Here is an 18,155-nt window from a genome sequence, read left to right as displayed (position 1 = left end):
AAATACTTCAGTTTTTTTTGGAAATCATTGTAAAATTAATTGATTTTAACTAGGAGTATATATCATTTTTTCAAAATATGTAAAAAGTAAAGGTTAAACTTTAATTTAACAAAAAAAAAAACTAACTTTTTCAAAATTCTAGAAAATTACGCCAATCCCCAAAATTTACTATGCCGTCATTTAAACATCATGTCATATATATTAAAACAGCATAAGGAGGATTAGGCATTTGGAAACTAGAGGACTTTAATACAGTTTTTCGATTGAAATTGGTTTGGCTGTTGTTTTAGAAATCGAGCTCTTTTTGAATGGTGTGGACCCATCAACACACGCTCCGACGTAGAGGATATTGGGACACCACACGTTCTCTAGGCTCTCATGGAACCGGGGGAAGTTTTTACTTCTTAAATCGGTAGTGCGGCAATTTATTCGATGTTCTTTGGGCGATGGTAAACGGGCTGCATTCTGGTTCGATTCTTGAACAAACCTTGGTCCTCTAATTGATTATGTAGACGAAGATGGCCCCCTCATGTTGAGGATTCCACGGCAAGCCAGTGGTAGACGTTGTTTCGGACTCGGACTGCACTCTCCCGGCGACTAGATCATAGAGTGCTATCGACCTCCACATCAGGTTGGCTTCCTTGCGGTTTCCAAGCTCAGCCAACGGCCCGGATAGGTATGCATGAAAGAATGGCCCAAACACGTTTGGAAAAACAGAAGAATGCTCCTCCACAACATCAACCCACACAATTTATGAAGCAATTTCTCCGCACTGCAGAAGCACTCATGAATTTCAGACATTGACATCGTAAACTTCCGACTGTATTCCTAAAACCCAGAAACACAACGTCGAGCTGTTCGAGAAGCTCATAAAATGCTGATGTGGCAATTACAACTGCACAACCGACACTAGTATACACAAAAGGAGTCTTGGCCGGTCACGGGTGAGTATGGGCTGCATTTAGGTCCCTGGACTTGTCGTTCTTTGCTTCTTCCAAGGTTTCTCCATTGTTTGTTGCTCCCTTCCTCTTCCTGACGCATCTATCAGCTCGATACGGTCGAGGAGCCTCTTGTGTAGAGCTCTTGCCCTCCCGGTCTCACCTTCTGATCTCTCAAAATCGATGTACGCCTGTCACAACACAACCCATTTAGAATTCTTGACCATTCTGTTTGAAAAAATCGCATTAACACTTACTCTGTCCACCGAGAAAATAACGACAAATTTTCTAGCCAGACAACAAATAAATCACAAGGTCTATATGCACCAAAAGGCAAATACCTTCCATAGCAGCTCAGGCATGTCCAAAGCTGGTTGTGATATTGCAAGCTCAAAAATGGCTCTAGCCCGCTCAGTTTCAGCAAGAGATCTCTCTAACTCAGCGTATTTGCTCCATGCATAGCAAATCTCCGGGGACCACTCCAAATACCGCTCGTACAATCTTCTGCACCTATCTATGTTTCCTAGCTGGAGTTCGATCTCAATGTACTTTTTGAATATCTGTTCATTGAAAAAACAAAGGATTAGAGTAACCAAGTATGCTTAAAATAATATAGCAGCAAACTGGTTCCAGTTTAAATGCTGGCCATACCTTATCTTTTGGGGCTTTTCCAATGGCATTGCCTAATATCTGTCGAGCACCCTTGAGATTCAATTGCCGGATCTCAAACTGAGCGGCAAGCAACCATATCTTCGCAAAGGAAAATTTCTGATGCGGTATAAGGTTCAGACACTCTCTGAAGACATGAGCGAGCCAATTCAGAAAAGAGTTAGTTTAAAGTATCTAAATAATTTGTAACAACAGCAGCAATTTGGTAAACCATAAACACAATGGAAAGGGACATAATTTCTTGCTCTCAACACACGGGCATACCTGTAAACATCTCGTGTTCGCTCGACATCTTCCGCTTCAAGTTCCTCATAGCAGGCATAATTCATCCTACACCATTTCATGACAAATTGTAAACAGACCATATGCCAACTAATACAAGAAACCACAAACATTTTTTTTAATTACAAGAAACAGAAATCAATTCTAAATGACGTAATGGCCCAACAATTAAAAAAACTCAACACAGAACTAATACGTGACCAAGACAAACCACTGCCAAACTACTAAAGCAAGCCTTGATCAACACCATAAACTCAGAACTTTCGAAGAAAGCAATACCATGTTTAGGGTTATTGCCGAAATCTGTAAACAATACCAAAAGGGAGAACTCACCAGAGATAAATGTATCTCTGCCAGTAACGTTTCTCCTGGGCAGGCGGAACATTTGCAATGGCCCTTTCATAGACTTCTCTGACTCGATCTCTGTTGCCCACGCTCTCCTCTAATCTGATATAGTCAAACCATGCATCATAATTCAAAGGGTTCTTCCTCACCTCATCTTCATATTGAAACCTCCTCTTCCCAACAATGGCGTCTTCGATCCCGTCCTTGTCTCCGTTCTGTTTCTCAAACGCCACAAACTTCCTATACAAATCCTCAGCCCTTCCTTTGGGAATATGATCAAGTGCAAGCTTATATATGAACCTAGCCTGTTCTACTTCCTTGCACCGTTCCTCAAACTCGGCAAATGCCACGAAGAGCTTCTCAGCTTCTTCGTCATCTGCGAGCTTCTCGGTGGCACGTTCGTACACATTCCTTGCACGTGCCACCTCGCCGTTCTTCGTCTCGAACTTTGCATACCGAACGTACGTAGACACCTTGGGATGGCACAGGACAAATCTCTCGAAAATCGATCGAGCTCGATCCACTTCATTGTACCTGAGTTCGAATTTAATAAACGAGTGCCAGCCTTGCTGGTCCGGTGACCAATTCATCCACCTCTCAAATATCTGCCGAGCTCCGGCCACATTCCCTAGGATTTCCTCCATGTGGATGTACTTGTACCAGAGCTGGTCCACGCGCGGGAGGAGCGTGACGGCACGGTCCCATACATTCCGAGCACTGTTGACGAACTTGTTCTTCATCTCGAACTCGGCGTACTTGAGCCATAGCGTGTGGTTCCTGCAATCGACCTCCAGAGCGCGTTCCCACACGCTCCGTGCACGAGCGTAATCCGTCTGCGACTCCTCCCACTGCGCATACTTCACCCAGATTCCGATGTTCCACCGAGCGAGTCGGATCTGGTCCTCGTACTCGTTCCGACGGCGGAGGCGGTAGTCGGCAAGCTCAGTCGAATCTGTTATCTTCTCTTTTGGAGGTCGGATTTCAGCCTCTTGCCTCTCACGAGCTTCCCGGAGGATCTGCTCGGCGGTGATCTGCACCGGCGCCGGCGTCTTGTTCTTCACACGAGTCGGCCTCGGAAGCTGAACTTCCGTGTCCCTGGGGGTTAAATACCCAAGGGTTGGATCCGAATCCTTCCCGGAAGCCATTTTTGACAGCGAAGAAGAGTTTCAGTCGGGAGAGAGAGAGAGAGAGGGGAGAGTCTTAGAGAGAACAGAGGGAGATGGGATCAACAAATGTTAGGGTTTTTCTCGTCTCGAAAGAGTTGTGGCGGTTAGGGTATTCTATTGTCACGGGGTTATATATAGGTATGTATGTATACACTTTTGCCTCTTTCACACGGAAAGGGTTCTGCTGATAAAAATAATAAATTATACTTATTAATGTTTGTTTCCTTTTCCTACGCATTATTTATTTTGCACGGAAACTTTACTTTTTTTTAGCAAAGATTAAGCCCTAAGAATAAAAAAATGTTATTTTAGAAAAACATCCAAAAGATGCCAAATTTTTCAAAAGGAATTTTATTTAAGATGTTAAACTAAATAAATGTTTATCTTTACATAATACAAAATTTTAAAAATGGTAAATTTATAAATTTTAATTAATTATCATATCATACAAATAACACATTAAAATATTGTAGTATGATATATGATTATGTATATATGACGTTTTTTAAGAAGAGTTCTAAGGATTCCACTAAATGCGAGTGTAGCTCTAAACCGTATGATAGTAGTCCTAAACAGGGCCGTCTAATACCAAGTGCAAAAGGTACGACCGCACAGGACCCTAAAAGATGTAGGACCTCAATTATTTTAAAAATTATTAGTAATATATATTATTAAATATAATATTTAATAATTATGTATACGGGCCCTCAACAAAAAGACTGCAAAAGGTGTGACCGCACAGGGCCCAAAAAAATATAGGGCCTCAATTATTTTAAAAATTATTAGTAATATATATTATTAAATGTAATTCTTAATAATTATGTATACGGACCCTCAACAAAAAAAAATTATTTTAATTATATTTAAATATTATTATTATTTAATATATAAATTAATATATTTTAATAATTTAAAAATATGATGTATACGGGATCCCAGAATTTTATGAGACGGCCTTGGTCCTAAACCAAAACCAATACAATGATTACCCAAACCATCGCTATAATATCTCATAAATTAGGTCCGGCTTAAATTGTCAGAAAAATGTTGCTATCCATGGTAGAGTCTTGTCAAAAGTATATAAGAGAATCTCAACATCTAAAAAGACAGAATTATGAATTCTAGAATTGTCGTTCTGTCCATATGGTGTAAGTGATCATTTGCTAACCGAGTAAAACAATTGTTCTAGAGACTCTAGTATCCCACCTAGACTTCAGCAACTTATTATTCCATCCCAATGAAGTGGGGTGTGGCCTAGTATCTACCATATCTTTAGATAAGTTTTTATAATAAATACTCAGATTTTCATTCCTCGTAAATTGACCATTTTAACATATTAGGTTAAATTAAAATAACTGTAATTTTAAAAAAACCCATCAATATATATTAATTGATAAATTGGACATAAACTTACACATCTGATCATATGATAGAAATTTATGATTATAAATTTATCATATAGACGTGTATCTTTTCTCTCTCTTTTTTTTTTTTTTGCTTCAAATAAAATTTTGACTCAATTGATATGTTTGGCTGCTGTGTATATTTTTTATTATATAAATTCTCGTTGGTTGTTAAATGATCCAAAAAATGAACTCAGATGTCAAATCATATAAAAAGGGGTATTTACTATTTAAGAAATAAGGGGCAAATTCGCTCATCAAAGACAAATCTGGGGGCTTAATTTAAATTTGAATCTTAAATCTATATATAAGATACGGATTTAGGGTTTAATTACAAATCAAAATTAATTAATAATAAAGCTAAGAACGGCTCCAAAACAAAAACCACTATTTCTTCCCGTCTTCTGCGAAGAGCCCGAACAAAGAGGAGTGACCAACGATTTTAAGCCTGAGCGTAACTCGCCGCCACTACCCTCTACGCGGTCTGACTCTGATTCAACTCGGCGGAGTTGTGGATCATTCTTCTGTTTCCCACTCTCTGATCGCCGATATTGATCACGGGTTCCTGAAGAGTACCAGGATTAATCGATTAACTTCGTGTTTACGGACTGAAAGACGGTTCTTTGGATTGGAATTTTGAAATTTAGGGTTTGGGGGATATTTCGATGCTTCAGAATCACTATTTCCGGGTTTGAAGGGATTTGTGAACGATGCTGGATTTTCGGGAAGGTTGGTTAGCGTCAGGGTTACTCTCTGTGTTTCGGGACAGATTTCATGTTTGCAGTTCGGGTTTCTAGGGTTGTGGTTGGGTTCTATTTGTTGGTATAGAACATGGAAGACGATTCTGATCTTCAGGAAGGGGAGGCAATCTCTTCTATCTGTCAAGGCTTTGATCCTTTGGATGATCTCGCTTACTTGGTGGGGCCTCATTAGATATTTTTTTTTATATCTTTACATTTTGATATATGTATATATGCAAGTGTTCATACAGTTGCAATGCAGATTTGTCCCATATAATCTAAGTTCTTTGAATGCTTATGCTAGTTATTGAGTTTTGCTATGGTTGGTGGTTGTGGTATTTGAAAACAAAAGTTTTCAAATCTTACACTTTCAATCAGTGTAAAGTCTGCATTCAATTGAGATTTTGTTGCAAGAATATGATCACAAAGTGAACTATTCACGGTGTTCCGTTAAAATGGACAGTAAGATTTTGCAGTTACAGTGTTTGTTTGTGATGTATGTAAGTTTCTAACTTTCTATACGTGTTTGTTCGCATGGTTAATCGATCTTCGACTGAATATTCAACCTTCTGAATCCTTCCCCTTCACCTTGTGTGTGTTTTTATATTTACTATTCCATTGTTGACATCAAAGTTTGGTGCTTTGTTCCCTAAAGGATGAGAGGATAGAGAATACTCTTGGCCATTTGCAGAAAGCTTTTGAAGGAGGGGTGCTATCTGCAGAACTGTTGGGTAAGTGATATTAAAAGGGTTTTGACAGCCAACAATGCTGAAATATGAAATAAAGTTTGATAGAACTATATGAGTTGTCAGGTCAAAAGTATGGTGGCTATGGAACATTTTTGTCCAGTTGTGAAGATTCACTGCCTGCACCATTGCTTCGAGGCACTCCTCAAAGGAGTCCTGATGTACAACGACACCCTAGCAGTTTGCCCGGGAAGGTAGGAAGAAAATATTTGTCGACATACTTGAAGATACAGTTAGGAGAATTAATGTAAAGCGTAAAATTCTTTTAATGTCCATCATTCTTGCCCTTCTCATTAAGTGAGTTAACTGGAAAGAAAGATATAAGAGAAATTAATCTTCGGAGTTGAAGCAAATGTGACTAGTTTGAGTGATGGATGCGCCTGATCATTTTTTATTGTTTTCATTAGGAGTTTTTTATTGTTTGCATTTTTTCTGACAAAATCATTCTACTCTATACAGCATGACTATCGATTATTTGTGCAGAATGCAGTTAGGAACTTAGGATCTCTGCGATCTGCATCATGTAACCTAAAAAGTAATCAGGATGAACAAAACAAGCGAGATTCAGACTCCCCTTCAATTCAGACTTCTGGGAAAGTGTCCATGAAGAAAGGAAACACGATAATGAGAGCCAATTATGTGTCTGATCACAAGCCTATCAGGGTCCGGATCAAAATGGGTTCTGAAATCTTGTCCCAGAAAGTTGCAGTGGTGCATAGAGGCCTTGGTCTAGATGATTCTCCAAATTTACTGGTTAACTTGCCACCAGTAAAAACACATGATAATAGCTGCAGAGTACCACCGTATTTATCTCTAGATACACCTAATGAATCTCCTTCTAGAATTCTTCGGGTAGATCATCTCTTTTGCTTTACTTCGTTTTTTTTTGTGGATACAAGTGGCTGAATCTTGATATACATTTTATATTACTCTGTGAATCAGGAAATGACATCAGCTCCTGTCTCAGAGGGTCAACTGATGTCTCCACTTCCTCATACTCTGCTTCATGCAAAGGAAAAGCTTAAACAAGAAACTGTTGTAGACAATGAACCTGTGGTTGAGATTGAAAAAGAACTTCCTGTTCTGCCATCGAAGAAGTTTTGTGATGCATTTGGTAGTGGGAAAACTCTGAATGGAAGCAAAAAAAGCGGGATAAGCTCTATTGATGCTACTATTTGCAAGGAAAGTCCATCACTTGCAGAGACAAAGAAACAAAAAAAGTTTGCCGTTGGTCAGAGAACTAGGAAGAATACGAACTGTGGTTTAGATAGGTTAAATTTTAGTAATGATCCTTCAACATTTGAAAGTATGCTGCAGAAGGATATTAATAAGGATGGAGAAAGTGACCCAGAAGTCGCACCCAAGAAATCAAATGAAGCGAAGCTTTCTTGTGGAAGGTTAGAGAATCCTTATCTGGTCAGCTCGGAGAAGTTAACAAAGGCACCAAAATCAAAAGCAAGTGTCTGCAATAATAGATTTGGTGCTGAACTTGTATCTGGGACGCCCTTTAAGGGTGTTGAACATATTGGACCTATTGGTCAGAATGATACGGATATTGGGCTTGGTTCTGAGGCTGCCCCTCCTCCAACCAGTCTTGAACTTGATAGCTGGGTTCAGTGTGATAGATGTGAGACATGGCGCTTACTACCATCTGGAATAAAACCTGAGCAATTGCCTGATAAGTGGACATGTAGCATGCAAATTTGGCTGTAAGTATCTGAGTTTTGTGAAACGTGGGCATAAAACTGTCTTTTTCTGACATATATAACTTCAGTTCCAGTTTTTGTGCTCTTTTCTTGTTCCAATTCTTCTAATGTTAGTCTACTGAAGATGTCTAGCGTAGGTTTCAGTAATTCTTTATGGGAAAAACACTGAACCATGTTAGGCCTTGTTCCTGCGAGGTCCTGAATCAAACTATTAATGTTTTAATAATATTAATATTGAATTTTTTATTTGATAATCTGGTTCTTGACTCAATCCTTCAACCTTGTGCAGAACCCTTATGTTTTTTTTGGGAGATTTCATCAGATTATCTTGTCGCTTACTATTTTGCCCCTGAAATTTTTTGTAGGCCTAATATGAACCGCTGTGGGCTAAGCCAGGAAGAGACTGCAAATGCTGTTATATCATTACTCCGAATTTCTGGTTCTCAGACTCATAATTTGGAGAATGGTGTTATCAACCTTGTCTCCGATGCTGGTCGAGTTGATCGAAGCCATCAACCTCTCACCTCAGGTTTGTTATGTAATAGAATAACGAAGAAAACCAGAAGGAAAGACTTATCTAAAGGAGGTCTAGGCAATACCCAGATTGAGGCAGTGAGCACTATGGGAAGTAACTTACAGGTTTCTGTTCAAATAAACACTGCAGGGAACCACAGTGCTGTACAGAGATCCAAAGTTCATGACCTTGGTACGTCGTGTGATGTTGATGAGGATAAATGCGTATATCTGTGTTCCTCAGCATTTTCGTCAGACTCAGACTTTCTTTTGATCAACATAACTTATGTCTTTCTATTATACATCTTTAGGTATTGCCTGTCAGGCACGTTTCAAGAGGAAGAAGGAGAATCACCAACAGGAAAATGACAATTCCAAGAAAACCAAGGATGCTGATGCAAACAAACTCTCAAAGAAGGATAAATCAAAAGAAAACCCTGGGAAATTAAATCTGGTAAAGAGTATGGCTGAGAAGAGCACAAAACCATCTGACAATGGTTTTCCCATGGTGGATATGGAGCGAGACACAGAAAAGAAAGTACGTGCATCTCAAAAGAAACTTGACCATCAATCTAAACCCGCAACTGGTGATAACTTCTTGGCTGCAAAAGCTTTTGATAAAACCATTGATCCTGTAACGAGGGAAAAATTGATGGAATATAAGTGCAATTACAATGGCAATCACTCAGAATTGTTGGGAGAGGGAGAGAACAATGTGTCTCCAAACCAGAAATATAAAACATCGGAGGTTTCAATTGCAGATCACAAGGAAATGAAAACACGCCAAAAGGATGGAATGCATCTGGCTGATGGCTTTCGAGAATATGGAAGGGTACCTGTTTCTCGGATAGCAAATTTAAGCTCTTCAAAGGTTTTAGGATCGCATAAAAGTGGGAGTGCTTATGCAGAAGAAGTAAAAGCATTGCCAGTGGAATCGATTTCCTCATCTCGTACAAGATCTTCTTGCCTGAAAGATCTTGCATCAGGTGGAGATAATATATCTCAAAATGGTCAAAATACACACTACAGTGATGCTGGGGATAGAACTATTAACCGAAGAACATATCTGGAAGGTGATTGTGAGTTTGAGTCAGTAACTCAACCCAGAAACGATAAACAATCAGATCTCGAAATATGTGGTCAGAACTCAAAGTTTGGTGGCCTATATCGCACAAATAGAAATGCCAAATCCAGGCAGGATCAATTACAGGATTATCTTTCTGAAAGCAGAGCTGATCCTCTACAGTCACCTGTATCTCAGGACAATGTCCTCAAAAGTAGATCTGCAACAACGAAAGTCAGTGCCTTAACTCGTGGGACTATGGATAGCTCCTGTCAGGTTGCAAATGATGTCCTTAAAGAGGCCAATAAGCTTAGAAAGCTTGCTGACTGTTTGAAGGTTAAGTTTTGTTTTACTTCTCCTTTGAATATTTGTTTGAACTATCTAGTTTTCTTCTGCTCATTTTATCTTGGGTCTATATCTTTCTACACAATTGAATCTAGAGCTCTGGCTTTGAGTGTGAGCATAAGGAGGCCAGCTTCAAAGCATCCCTGAAGTTTCTCTATGGAGCTTCTCTTCTGGAAATGTGCAGTGGCGAGAACGTTTTGAATGAGACAATGAATCATGTTGAAGCTTATAGTACTGCTGCTAAACTTTCTGAGTGAGTGAATGTTTTAGCTTGCTACCTTCATATTTCTATTGACCACAAGGAAGGAACCATATCAGGAGTCTAGTATGACTTAGTTCTAGGATTGGTTTATCTCTGATTCTCTGTAAATTTTTGGGAATCTCTTGCTGAATGAACACTGCTTGTTTGTTACAGGAGCTGTGCTCTTGAATATGAATCAAACCAGGAAATGGCTGCAGCTGCTTTGGCCTATAAATGCACGGAAGTGTCATGCATGAGGATAATATATGGTAGAAGTCTTGGTGCAAGTAGGGACTGGAATTCACTTCAAAAAGTGCTGCAGACGGCTCCTAAAGGTTCTCTTGGATTTTCTCCATACGCTTACCAATGTGTTTTGATCTAGACATGTTTTACTTTCAGTGACAATGGATTCATAGTTTTTTCACTTTTTGAGGTGGTTCCCTCTCATGTCAAAGATTATGTAGAGATACGCATGTCTGTTTCCATAACCTATCTTGTTGTTTCTGAATTCTCAAGTATTAATTCTGTGGTCACTGTATTGAAGTTTTTCTTTCAGCCGACTACTTTCTTCCTGCTGTTTTTGAATGTTAGATGTGTACTACGTTTCCATATCACTTGGCTTTCGTGTGGGTTTAAAGAATGTCTGAATAAGAACTAGTGTGAAGCTTGTGATTAGTTTCGGCAAGCTAAATATTGTATAATATTTTGATTTTATTGTTTCCTCAGGTGAATCGCCATGTTCTTCTGCATCAGATATCGATAATTTTAATCATCAAGGAGTGGTGAATAAATCTTGCTTTTCTACGGGAGGTCTTCCTCGTATTGCTGGAAACCATCACAATGTAGCTAGAAGCCAGCAAAATTTTGTTCAGCTACTGGACTTTGTAAGTCAGTCAAATTTCATAAAGTGGTATCATGTTACAGTTGGTCTAATATTTATGATGACAATCTTCTTCCTTAAGATGCTTAGCTATGCTTTTTTTTTCATGTCACCGCTATTCTGTTGCGTCGATGAGCTCAAGGATATTTATTACAGACTTTTCTATCTCTTGGTGATGCTTTCCCGTATTCAAAAAAGTGGCCTGGCAGGTCCACTGGCTTTACTTTTTGAGGTTTAGAACCGTGTGTATATCAAATATATCTACCAGGAATTTAAGTGCTTCAGGAAACTGATAGATGTATGGGTTAGGTAGATTCATTGAATCTGGACTATAGTTAGTATGGGTTGTTTTGGCTGTTACTATTAGTTAGTTATTAGTTTCAGCAATGAATAGTTATAAATACAGATTAGATAGAGGAGAAAGGGATTATGGAGAAGTTTCAGAAAGGGTTAGGGTTTGTTTGGGGAATGAGAGTTGGGATCCTCTCATAAAACAAGATCATCCAAAGTTGTATTCAGGTTTCGGTGAGGAATAAAGTCTCGATTTGTGTTGGAAATATGAGTTTTAGATTCTGAACCTTATCAGATTGGTATCAGAGCCCGTCTTCAATCGGAAATGGCGGAAACCCAATGAGTAACGAATGGCGCAGTGGGACAGAATAGAGGAAATGTTGTCGAAGCTGTGTCGGTGGATGGAGGCCGATCACGATTGTTAGAATTCGAAATCTAGGCCAAATCCGACGCTAGCAATGGTAGCCAACAAGACTCAGACATATCGCGATCGAGATCCGCAAATCGTTTGCGATCCAGCACTGAAAATCCTTCCAGAGGTTCGAGAGGTGATTCCGCAGCCAAAAGAAGAAGGCTATGTGCAGCAACATGAGCGATTCATCGGAAACAACAGTTCACACCTCAAGGTGATGCCGATTGCGTTCGTCAATCGCGTAGAGGCTAATCATGACCAGAACATGCCGATCGGAGACTTGTCGATCGATCGTGACAAAGTCCCAAAGGTGCAGACAGCGGCTGGGTTTATAGATTCAGGTGATTGGGAACTACAGAACAAATCTCTTTCAGATCGATTCATCGGGAAGATTGATTCACACATGAAGATGGCAATTCCGGTGTTCGATGACAGCTTCATTCTGGAATGGGATGTCAAAACCGAAAAGTACTTTGGATTTGGTGGTTGTAGTGACAAGGAGTTACCTAGATTCTACAGATTTGGGTGGGGAAGCTTTGATGTTGTTCAATGGCCAGAAACAAATTGGGAAGTGCCGTGATTGGGAAATGTTTAGACTCTTATTTTATGATCGTTGTGGCACTCGTATAGAGCTGAGGAGGAAGACATGTGATGATGCAATTCTTAGTGGGGTTGTGTTTCAGTCAGAGAAAGGGATATTTCTGCAGTTTGGATTGAACAAGCAGTCATATTGGACAAGCAGGACATATCAGAAATTGTGGAAGCAGGCCATTGGAAACGATTTTCAGCCAGCTCCGAATCCAAAACAACTTTTGGCAGACTTGGAATGGTTAGTGGAGCTTAAGCAGATTTTGGACAGCCATTATACTATGCTCAGAAAGTTAGAAGTCGACGAGGATTTGAACGAACGAATTCCAGATCATCAGCTTGAGGACAAACTGAAACTCGGGCGGACGGTATTGATAGATGTATGTGTTAGGTAGATTCATTGAATCTGGACTATGGTTAGTATGGGTTGTTTTGTACTATTAGTTAGTTAGTAGTTTTGGCAACGAATAGTTATAAATACAGATTAGATAGAGGAGAAAGTGATTAACGGAGAAGTTTCAGAAAGGGTTAGGGTTTGTTTGGGGAATGAGAGTTGGGATCCTCTCATAAAACAGGATCATCCAAAGTTGTATTCAGGTTTCGGTGAGAAATAAAGTCTCGATTTGTGTTGGAAAGATGAGTTTTAGATTCTGAACCTTATCAGAAACTTAGATAGACCTATGAGGCTTTCCTTGTATGAACATTTGCTTTCCATCTGGTGCAATATGTGTGATGCAAGCTCACTTGTATATGAGTTTTTCGATCTCATGGATAATTTACTTAGTTTGATCTAGTTATTTGTCTCCAGAACTTTCAATTTTGCATTAATTTCAGGGATTTGTTGATGATGATTTTCCCATCTTGATTCCAGCTTCTTAGATGAATTTCTAAATCTAGTGTTAAAATCTTTAAGCTATCAAGGAAAGGTGAAGAGTTCAATTCCTATTTGAGAGAATAGCACTAAGAGTTTCATGTAGGAAACATGCAGAGATTTGTGATATGTATATATGAACTCCAAATGAGTTCTTATATACCGGCTGGGTGCCAAAACAAAGGAAGACTATCTCTTCTAAGTGTGCTGCAACAGGCAATATGGAGATCGGTGTAGTGTGTGCAATTTCGAGCCTTTTGTTGTGTGAACTGCATGTCATTGTCATCGGTATCTTTTTTATTTTGCCCACCAAAAAAAAAACTGATATCTCGTTCCGCTGCATTGCAGGCAGAAGTCATGAATTTGGCGATGGAAGCTTCCACAAAATCCCGAAATGCTTTTAGAGCTGCCACCGTCACTTTAAAGGAGTCAGAGTTTAGAGACTGTGTTTCTTCCATCAAGACAGTAGTCAACTTCAGCTTCCACAACGTGGAAGTGCTTATACGCCAGGTTGAACTGGCATTAGATGGTCTAAGTCGTTCGAATTTTGCTGGTGTAAGATATTGACTCCAGTATGTCTGCATAGGCTCGAGATCTATAATCTCGCTGCTCTGGTTAAAGGAAAAGAAGAGCAGAATACAGGAGGTGGTGACCTAGATTTTCTTTGTCTTCCCTGTACATCCATAGAAATAGATCTATCTGTTGGCAAATTTTGTGACTTCTTTTTCTGAGTCTTGTCACCCTTGATCATACTAGGAAAGGAATACTATGGGGAGAGAGGGACATTATACATTGGGTCTTAGTTGGCGGTAGCCCATCATTCTTTTATTTTTCTTCAAACAGAATATTTATATTATAGAAGTAGGATGCTTTAGGCGGTCATTAAGATGTTTGATAAAGATAAATTGGTGATGAAACAATTTGCTCCTGGCCCTCTAAATCTTGGTTCAGTATTGTTGAGACTATATGTTGGAATGGAAAATTGCATTCTTTGAGGGGGAGTCCCTGACTCATCCGACATCAAGTTCAGAGCTTCAGATTATCTAGCACTTGATTTTCAGGTATGTATAATGTCCATTTGTTTTGGCATCATATCCCTTATTATGTTGAATGGAGCTAATGCTTTACTGGTTGATACTTTTGAAGAGTCATTATATAATAATCATATTATGCATTGAACTTCTTTTGGCTTTTAGGTTGAATCATACATCTAACTTCATGTCTGTCCAGAATTTTGCTATTTAACATTAGCAAAAGGATCTATGCTCACAGTTGTGTTTCATCCTATTACGGGATCTTGCATATTTGCCTTGGAACATAATTAGTGTCCTATTTGTTGCAGCCCAAGTTCCTGGTAATTTCTAGTCAGGATAGGTGCTAGTTAACTTGGAACTAGTGTCAGGAACTAGGGGGCACGTTTCGGTATTCGGTTTGAGAATGTTCCAGTTCGATTCTTTCGGTTTTACAAAAATATGTACCAATCAGTTATTATATCCTATTCGGTTCGTTTTCGGTTCCGGTTCGGTTCGGACTGGTTTTTATTTAAAAAAAATAGATCTTAAGAAATCTTTAGTTTTTCGGGTTTTTTTTAAAATTCGGTTTTCTAAATATAATACCGTTTAACGTTAGGATCGCGAAAAATACCGTATTTTTCGGTTCGATACGGTTCGGTTATGAGGAACTGTACCGAAACGTCCACCTCTATCAGGAACTAGTGCAGGTAAACTGCTTTACCTTTCATTTCCTTGGAATGTGATGGATGTTTTCTTGTAATTTCCGTTCCATATCGATTCCCATTTTGCCGGTCATGAATGTTTGCATTTGTGGAGATGGTGTGAACATTGTTCTTCATTGTACACTGGCATTCTTCCTATCTCTTCTTCCTCTTCACCAGATAGCTCTGTGGATTGAATGGTTCTCTCTTGCAGAGGCTCTCGACCATTCGGTAAGTTTAACCATTTTGTAAGCTCTTGATTTCTTTCGTCATTTCGCTGCTGAAGTTGACAACTAATGATGTGGTAACTGTCTCCTGCCATTCTTTCCCTGCATTCATCATCATCATCATCATCATCATCACTTTGGATGTGCATTCAATATGCTTTCATGATGGTTTATTTCCAGTGAATGAGCTGATGATGGTCCCTCTGAAATTTCTGCCTTCTTATACTCAAAATCTGAGAACCTTTGGTTTCTCTCTCAAGCTCTGATGCTCATCAACTGTGTAAATTGTTTCTCGCCAGTCATTTTTATCTGCAACGAGGTCTTTTCTTTCCAAAGGTCTCTGTAACTCACCATGGAATTGGATTGGATTGTTCTGTAGGATTGTTAGTTTTAGGGTTTAGATCTCTCCATTATTCTTTCTGAAACTATACGAATTTCTGATGTTTCTGACAAAATGGTTATGGTCGAAGTGATAGGATATGCATCCTCAACATACAAATTGGTTACAGGTAAGCCCCTCCAAGTTGGGTTTTACAGCAATGTTTTGTTCTTGAGTATGTGTAGATGAATTGATTACAACCTCGAGTTTCGGTTCGGTTCCTTCGCTCATAAAAAAAAAATTGGTTTTTATATTCCCTTCGGTTCTACTTATTTTATTTGAGTTCGTTTTTTATTGATAAAAATACTCATTTCTTAAAAAAAATCGATTTTATGTGGTTCGATTCGGTTCATATTCAATTATAAGCATTCGATTTTTATATCAAATTCCGTTCGGTACTACTTGATTTTATCTTGGTTCGATTCAGTTCGGATTCAGTTTTTATTGATAAAAATATTTATTTAAAAAAAATTGATTTTTCGATTATTTTTCGTTTGGTTTTGTTACGTTCGGTTCATATTTACTTTTTGTAGATTAAAAAATCGTAATCATTAGGTTTTTACAATTTTAGCCCATGGACTAGTGACAAATGTGCAATTTCTTCTCTTTTCGGGCATGATAAATGTGCAGTTTTATCTAATTGCGGAGTATACGATTAATTGACCAAATGTTTTTTTTTTCTCTAAAGATTTACCTTCCGGATTTTAACTTGAAAAAAAAATTATCACCAGTCACCATCACTCCCTCTCTTTATCCGCCATTGAATTTCCTCTCTCCTCTGATTCCACCATTGTTGCGGTAGAGGAGAGAGTTTTTCTATTTTGGGTTTGATTTCGGTAATTATTAAACCGAAATTTGATTTTTGGTTAAATATTGATTTTTTAAATTAGGATTTAGTGTCATATGTGTCGTCTTTCGGGTGAATTTTTTTTGCTACAGTGGAAGACACGTTTGCCAATTCAAACGGTCATTTAACGTCGATTTGAATTGGATATCTATTTGACAAATTGATCAAGTTGAAATATTTCCTTGGAAAATTAGAAATTGAGATTTTTATTTCACATTTAATCAAATTTCAGATTTTATATGAAATTTGTAACGCTCCACGAATTTATGAACGTTAAAATTGTCATCACCGACCAACACGAAACATTTTTAACGTGTTTTATACTAACTCTATACATTTCGAAAAATATTTCCTAATAGATCATTCATTCGTAAAACTATTCCAAAACGAGCACGTTCGATTTTGGAATTCTCTCGCAATAGAAAATCGAAAAAATAGATATATATTGTTAATTTTAGTAGCCTAAACAATTTCTTTAAATTATCGTTTACTATGTGATTTTATATTAACAAAGCTTTTGGATATATTTTATTCCGATACTTTCAATTCGTTTCTATATCTTTTTCACCAAAAATTTGTCACAAGCGATAAAAAATTTGTCATTGTCGTCATTCTTTTTGCATCAGCGATCATTCTCCACCTTCATTAGTTTTGGGATATCAACAAATTTTCTGTAATTCAACGGTTGAAAGATCGTTCACTAGAGGAACAGAACCACGGGGGGAAAAAAGTTTAATGACGAGAAAAGGCGTAATTTCCGTTTTGTTGATATCCATTTATTCTTCGCAATGGATATTTTTTTTTCTGTTTATATATATATATAGAGAGAGAGATTTGATATTAAGTGTTTTGAGTGGAAGAAGGTCATGATGGGGTGGGGAGTGGGGGTCCATAATCCATTCCCCTTTCTGCGGGCTTTACGAATAAAGCTAACATTTGTTGCATATTTTTTTAATCAACTTTTATATATATATATATATATATTCAAAATCACTCATAAATAGCTCAAGTATTTGTCCTCATCTATATATATATATATATATATTCATATATATATATATATGTATAGAGAGAGAGAAGATGTACTAAAAAGAAGATTCTTCTGAACAATTGAAAGATTGAACTTATTGGTCGGGTTGGTAAAGATCATTCCACAAATGAGGACAAATACCTCACCTATTTATGAATGGTTTTGAACAAATTATTAAGTGTAAAATATTTACTTATATATAAAGAACATTGTAAGTATACAAATGGGTCTTTAAATCATTTGTCACCTATACCATTTTCGAATATTTTAAAATGAGTTTGTTAATCATATATTTCATATGAAATTCAAATCAGTATATATCTCTATTGAAAAATCTAGCATTATATCTTGCATTTTTTTTTATAAAGATAAACTTATTATTGAGAAGAAATCTAAACACACTTATAGAGGTGGTTTATTCAAATTTCGGTTGGGATTCAATTCGATCATCTCAGTTTTACAAAAACTATAGTCATTTGGTTTTTATACCAAGTTTGATTTGGTTTAGTTAATACAAAAATACTTTTTTCTAAAAAAAATACAATTTTCGATAATTTGTTTTTCGATTCAGTCGAACTCAAGTTTGGTTATCTTGGTTTCACAAAAAAAAAAAGCATAACAAATTGGTTTTATGTCAAATTCTTTCGCTTACTGTTATATATTATTCGATTTAAAATCAGTTTGGTTATTAAGTTTATTAATCAAATAGATTGCCTCTATATATATTTGAAAAAAAATAAAAAAGAAATAGAAAAAGGG

The 18,155-nt window shown here is 37.7% G+C and overlaps 2 protein-coding genes across 4 annotated transcripts; one reads left to right on the top strand and one right to left on the bottom strand.

The window, feature by feature from the left end:
• Window positions 1-1,405: 1,405 nt before the first annotated feature.
• LOC104808946 (crooked neck-like protein 1) lies at window positions 1,406-3,478 on the bottom strand. Its single transcript, XM_019202022.1, is given in 5 exon segments — window positions 1,406-1,498; window positions 1,590-1,709; window positions 1,712-1,734; window positions 1,872-1,937; window positions 2,223-3,478. Coding segments are annotated over 4 exon segments (1,293 nt in total). The 5' UTR covers window positions 3,380-3,478; the 3' UTR covers window positions 1,406-1,498; window positions 1,590-1,662.
• A 1,680-nt stretch (window positions 3,479-5,158) lies between these two features.
• LOC104808944 lies at window positions 5,159-14,211 on the top strand. Of its 3 annotated transcripts, XM_010534799.1 has the most exons (12): window positions 5,159-5,721; window positions 6,199-6,274; window positions 6,356-6,483; window positions 6,773-7,141; window positions 7,232-7,998; window positions 8,361-8,524; window positions 8,660-8,701; window positions 8,820-9,907; window positions 10,012-10,169; window positions 10,332-10,492; window positions 10,884-11,041; window positions 13,548-14,211. In XM_010534799.1, the coding sequence occupies exons 1-12, from the start codon at window positions 5,635-5,637 to the stop codon at window positions 13,764-13,766; spliced, it is 3,417 nt and encodes a 1,138-aa protein (XP_010533101.1). In that variant the 5' UTR covers window positions 5,159-5,634; the 3' UTR covers window positions 13,767-14,211. The 3 variants fall into 3 exon arrangements, with proteins under 3 accessions (XP_010533101.1, XP_010533100.1, XP_019057539.1); XM_010534798.1 differs by having other exon boundaries at window positions 8,361-8,701; XM_019201994.1 differs by lacking the exon at window positions 13,548-14,211 and adding an exon at window positions 11,635-11,797 and having other exon boundaries at window positions 8,361-8,701.
• The last annotated feature ends 3,944 nt before the right edge of the window (window positions 14,212-18,155 follow it).

Source organism: Tarenaya hassleriana, unplaced genomic scaffold, assembly GCF_000463585.1.
Source record: "Tarenaya hassleriana unplaced genomic scaffold, ASM46358v1 Cleome15, whole genome shotgun sequence".
NCBI lineage: Eukaryota > Viridiplantae > Streptophyta > Magnoliopsida > Brassicales > Cleomaceae > Tarenaya > Tarenaya hassleriana.
The sequence above is the reverse complement of the archived record's forward strand: the minus strand, read 5'-3'. Positions and strand labels throughout refer to the sequence as shown.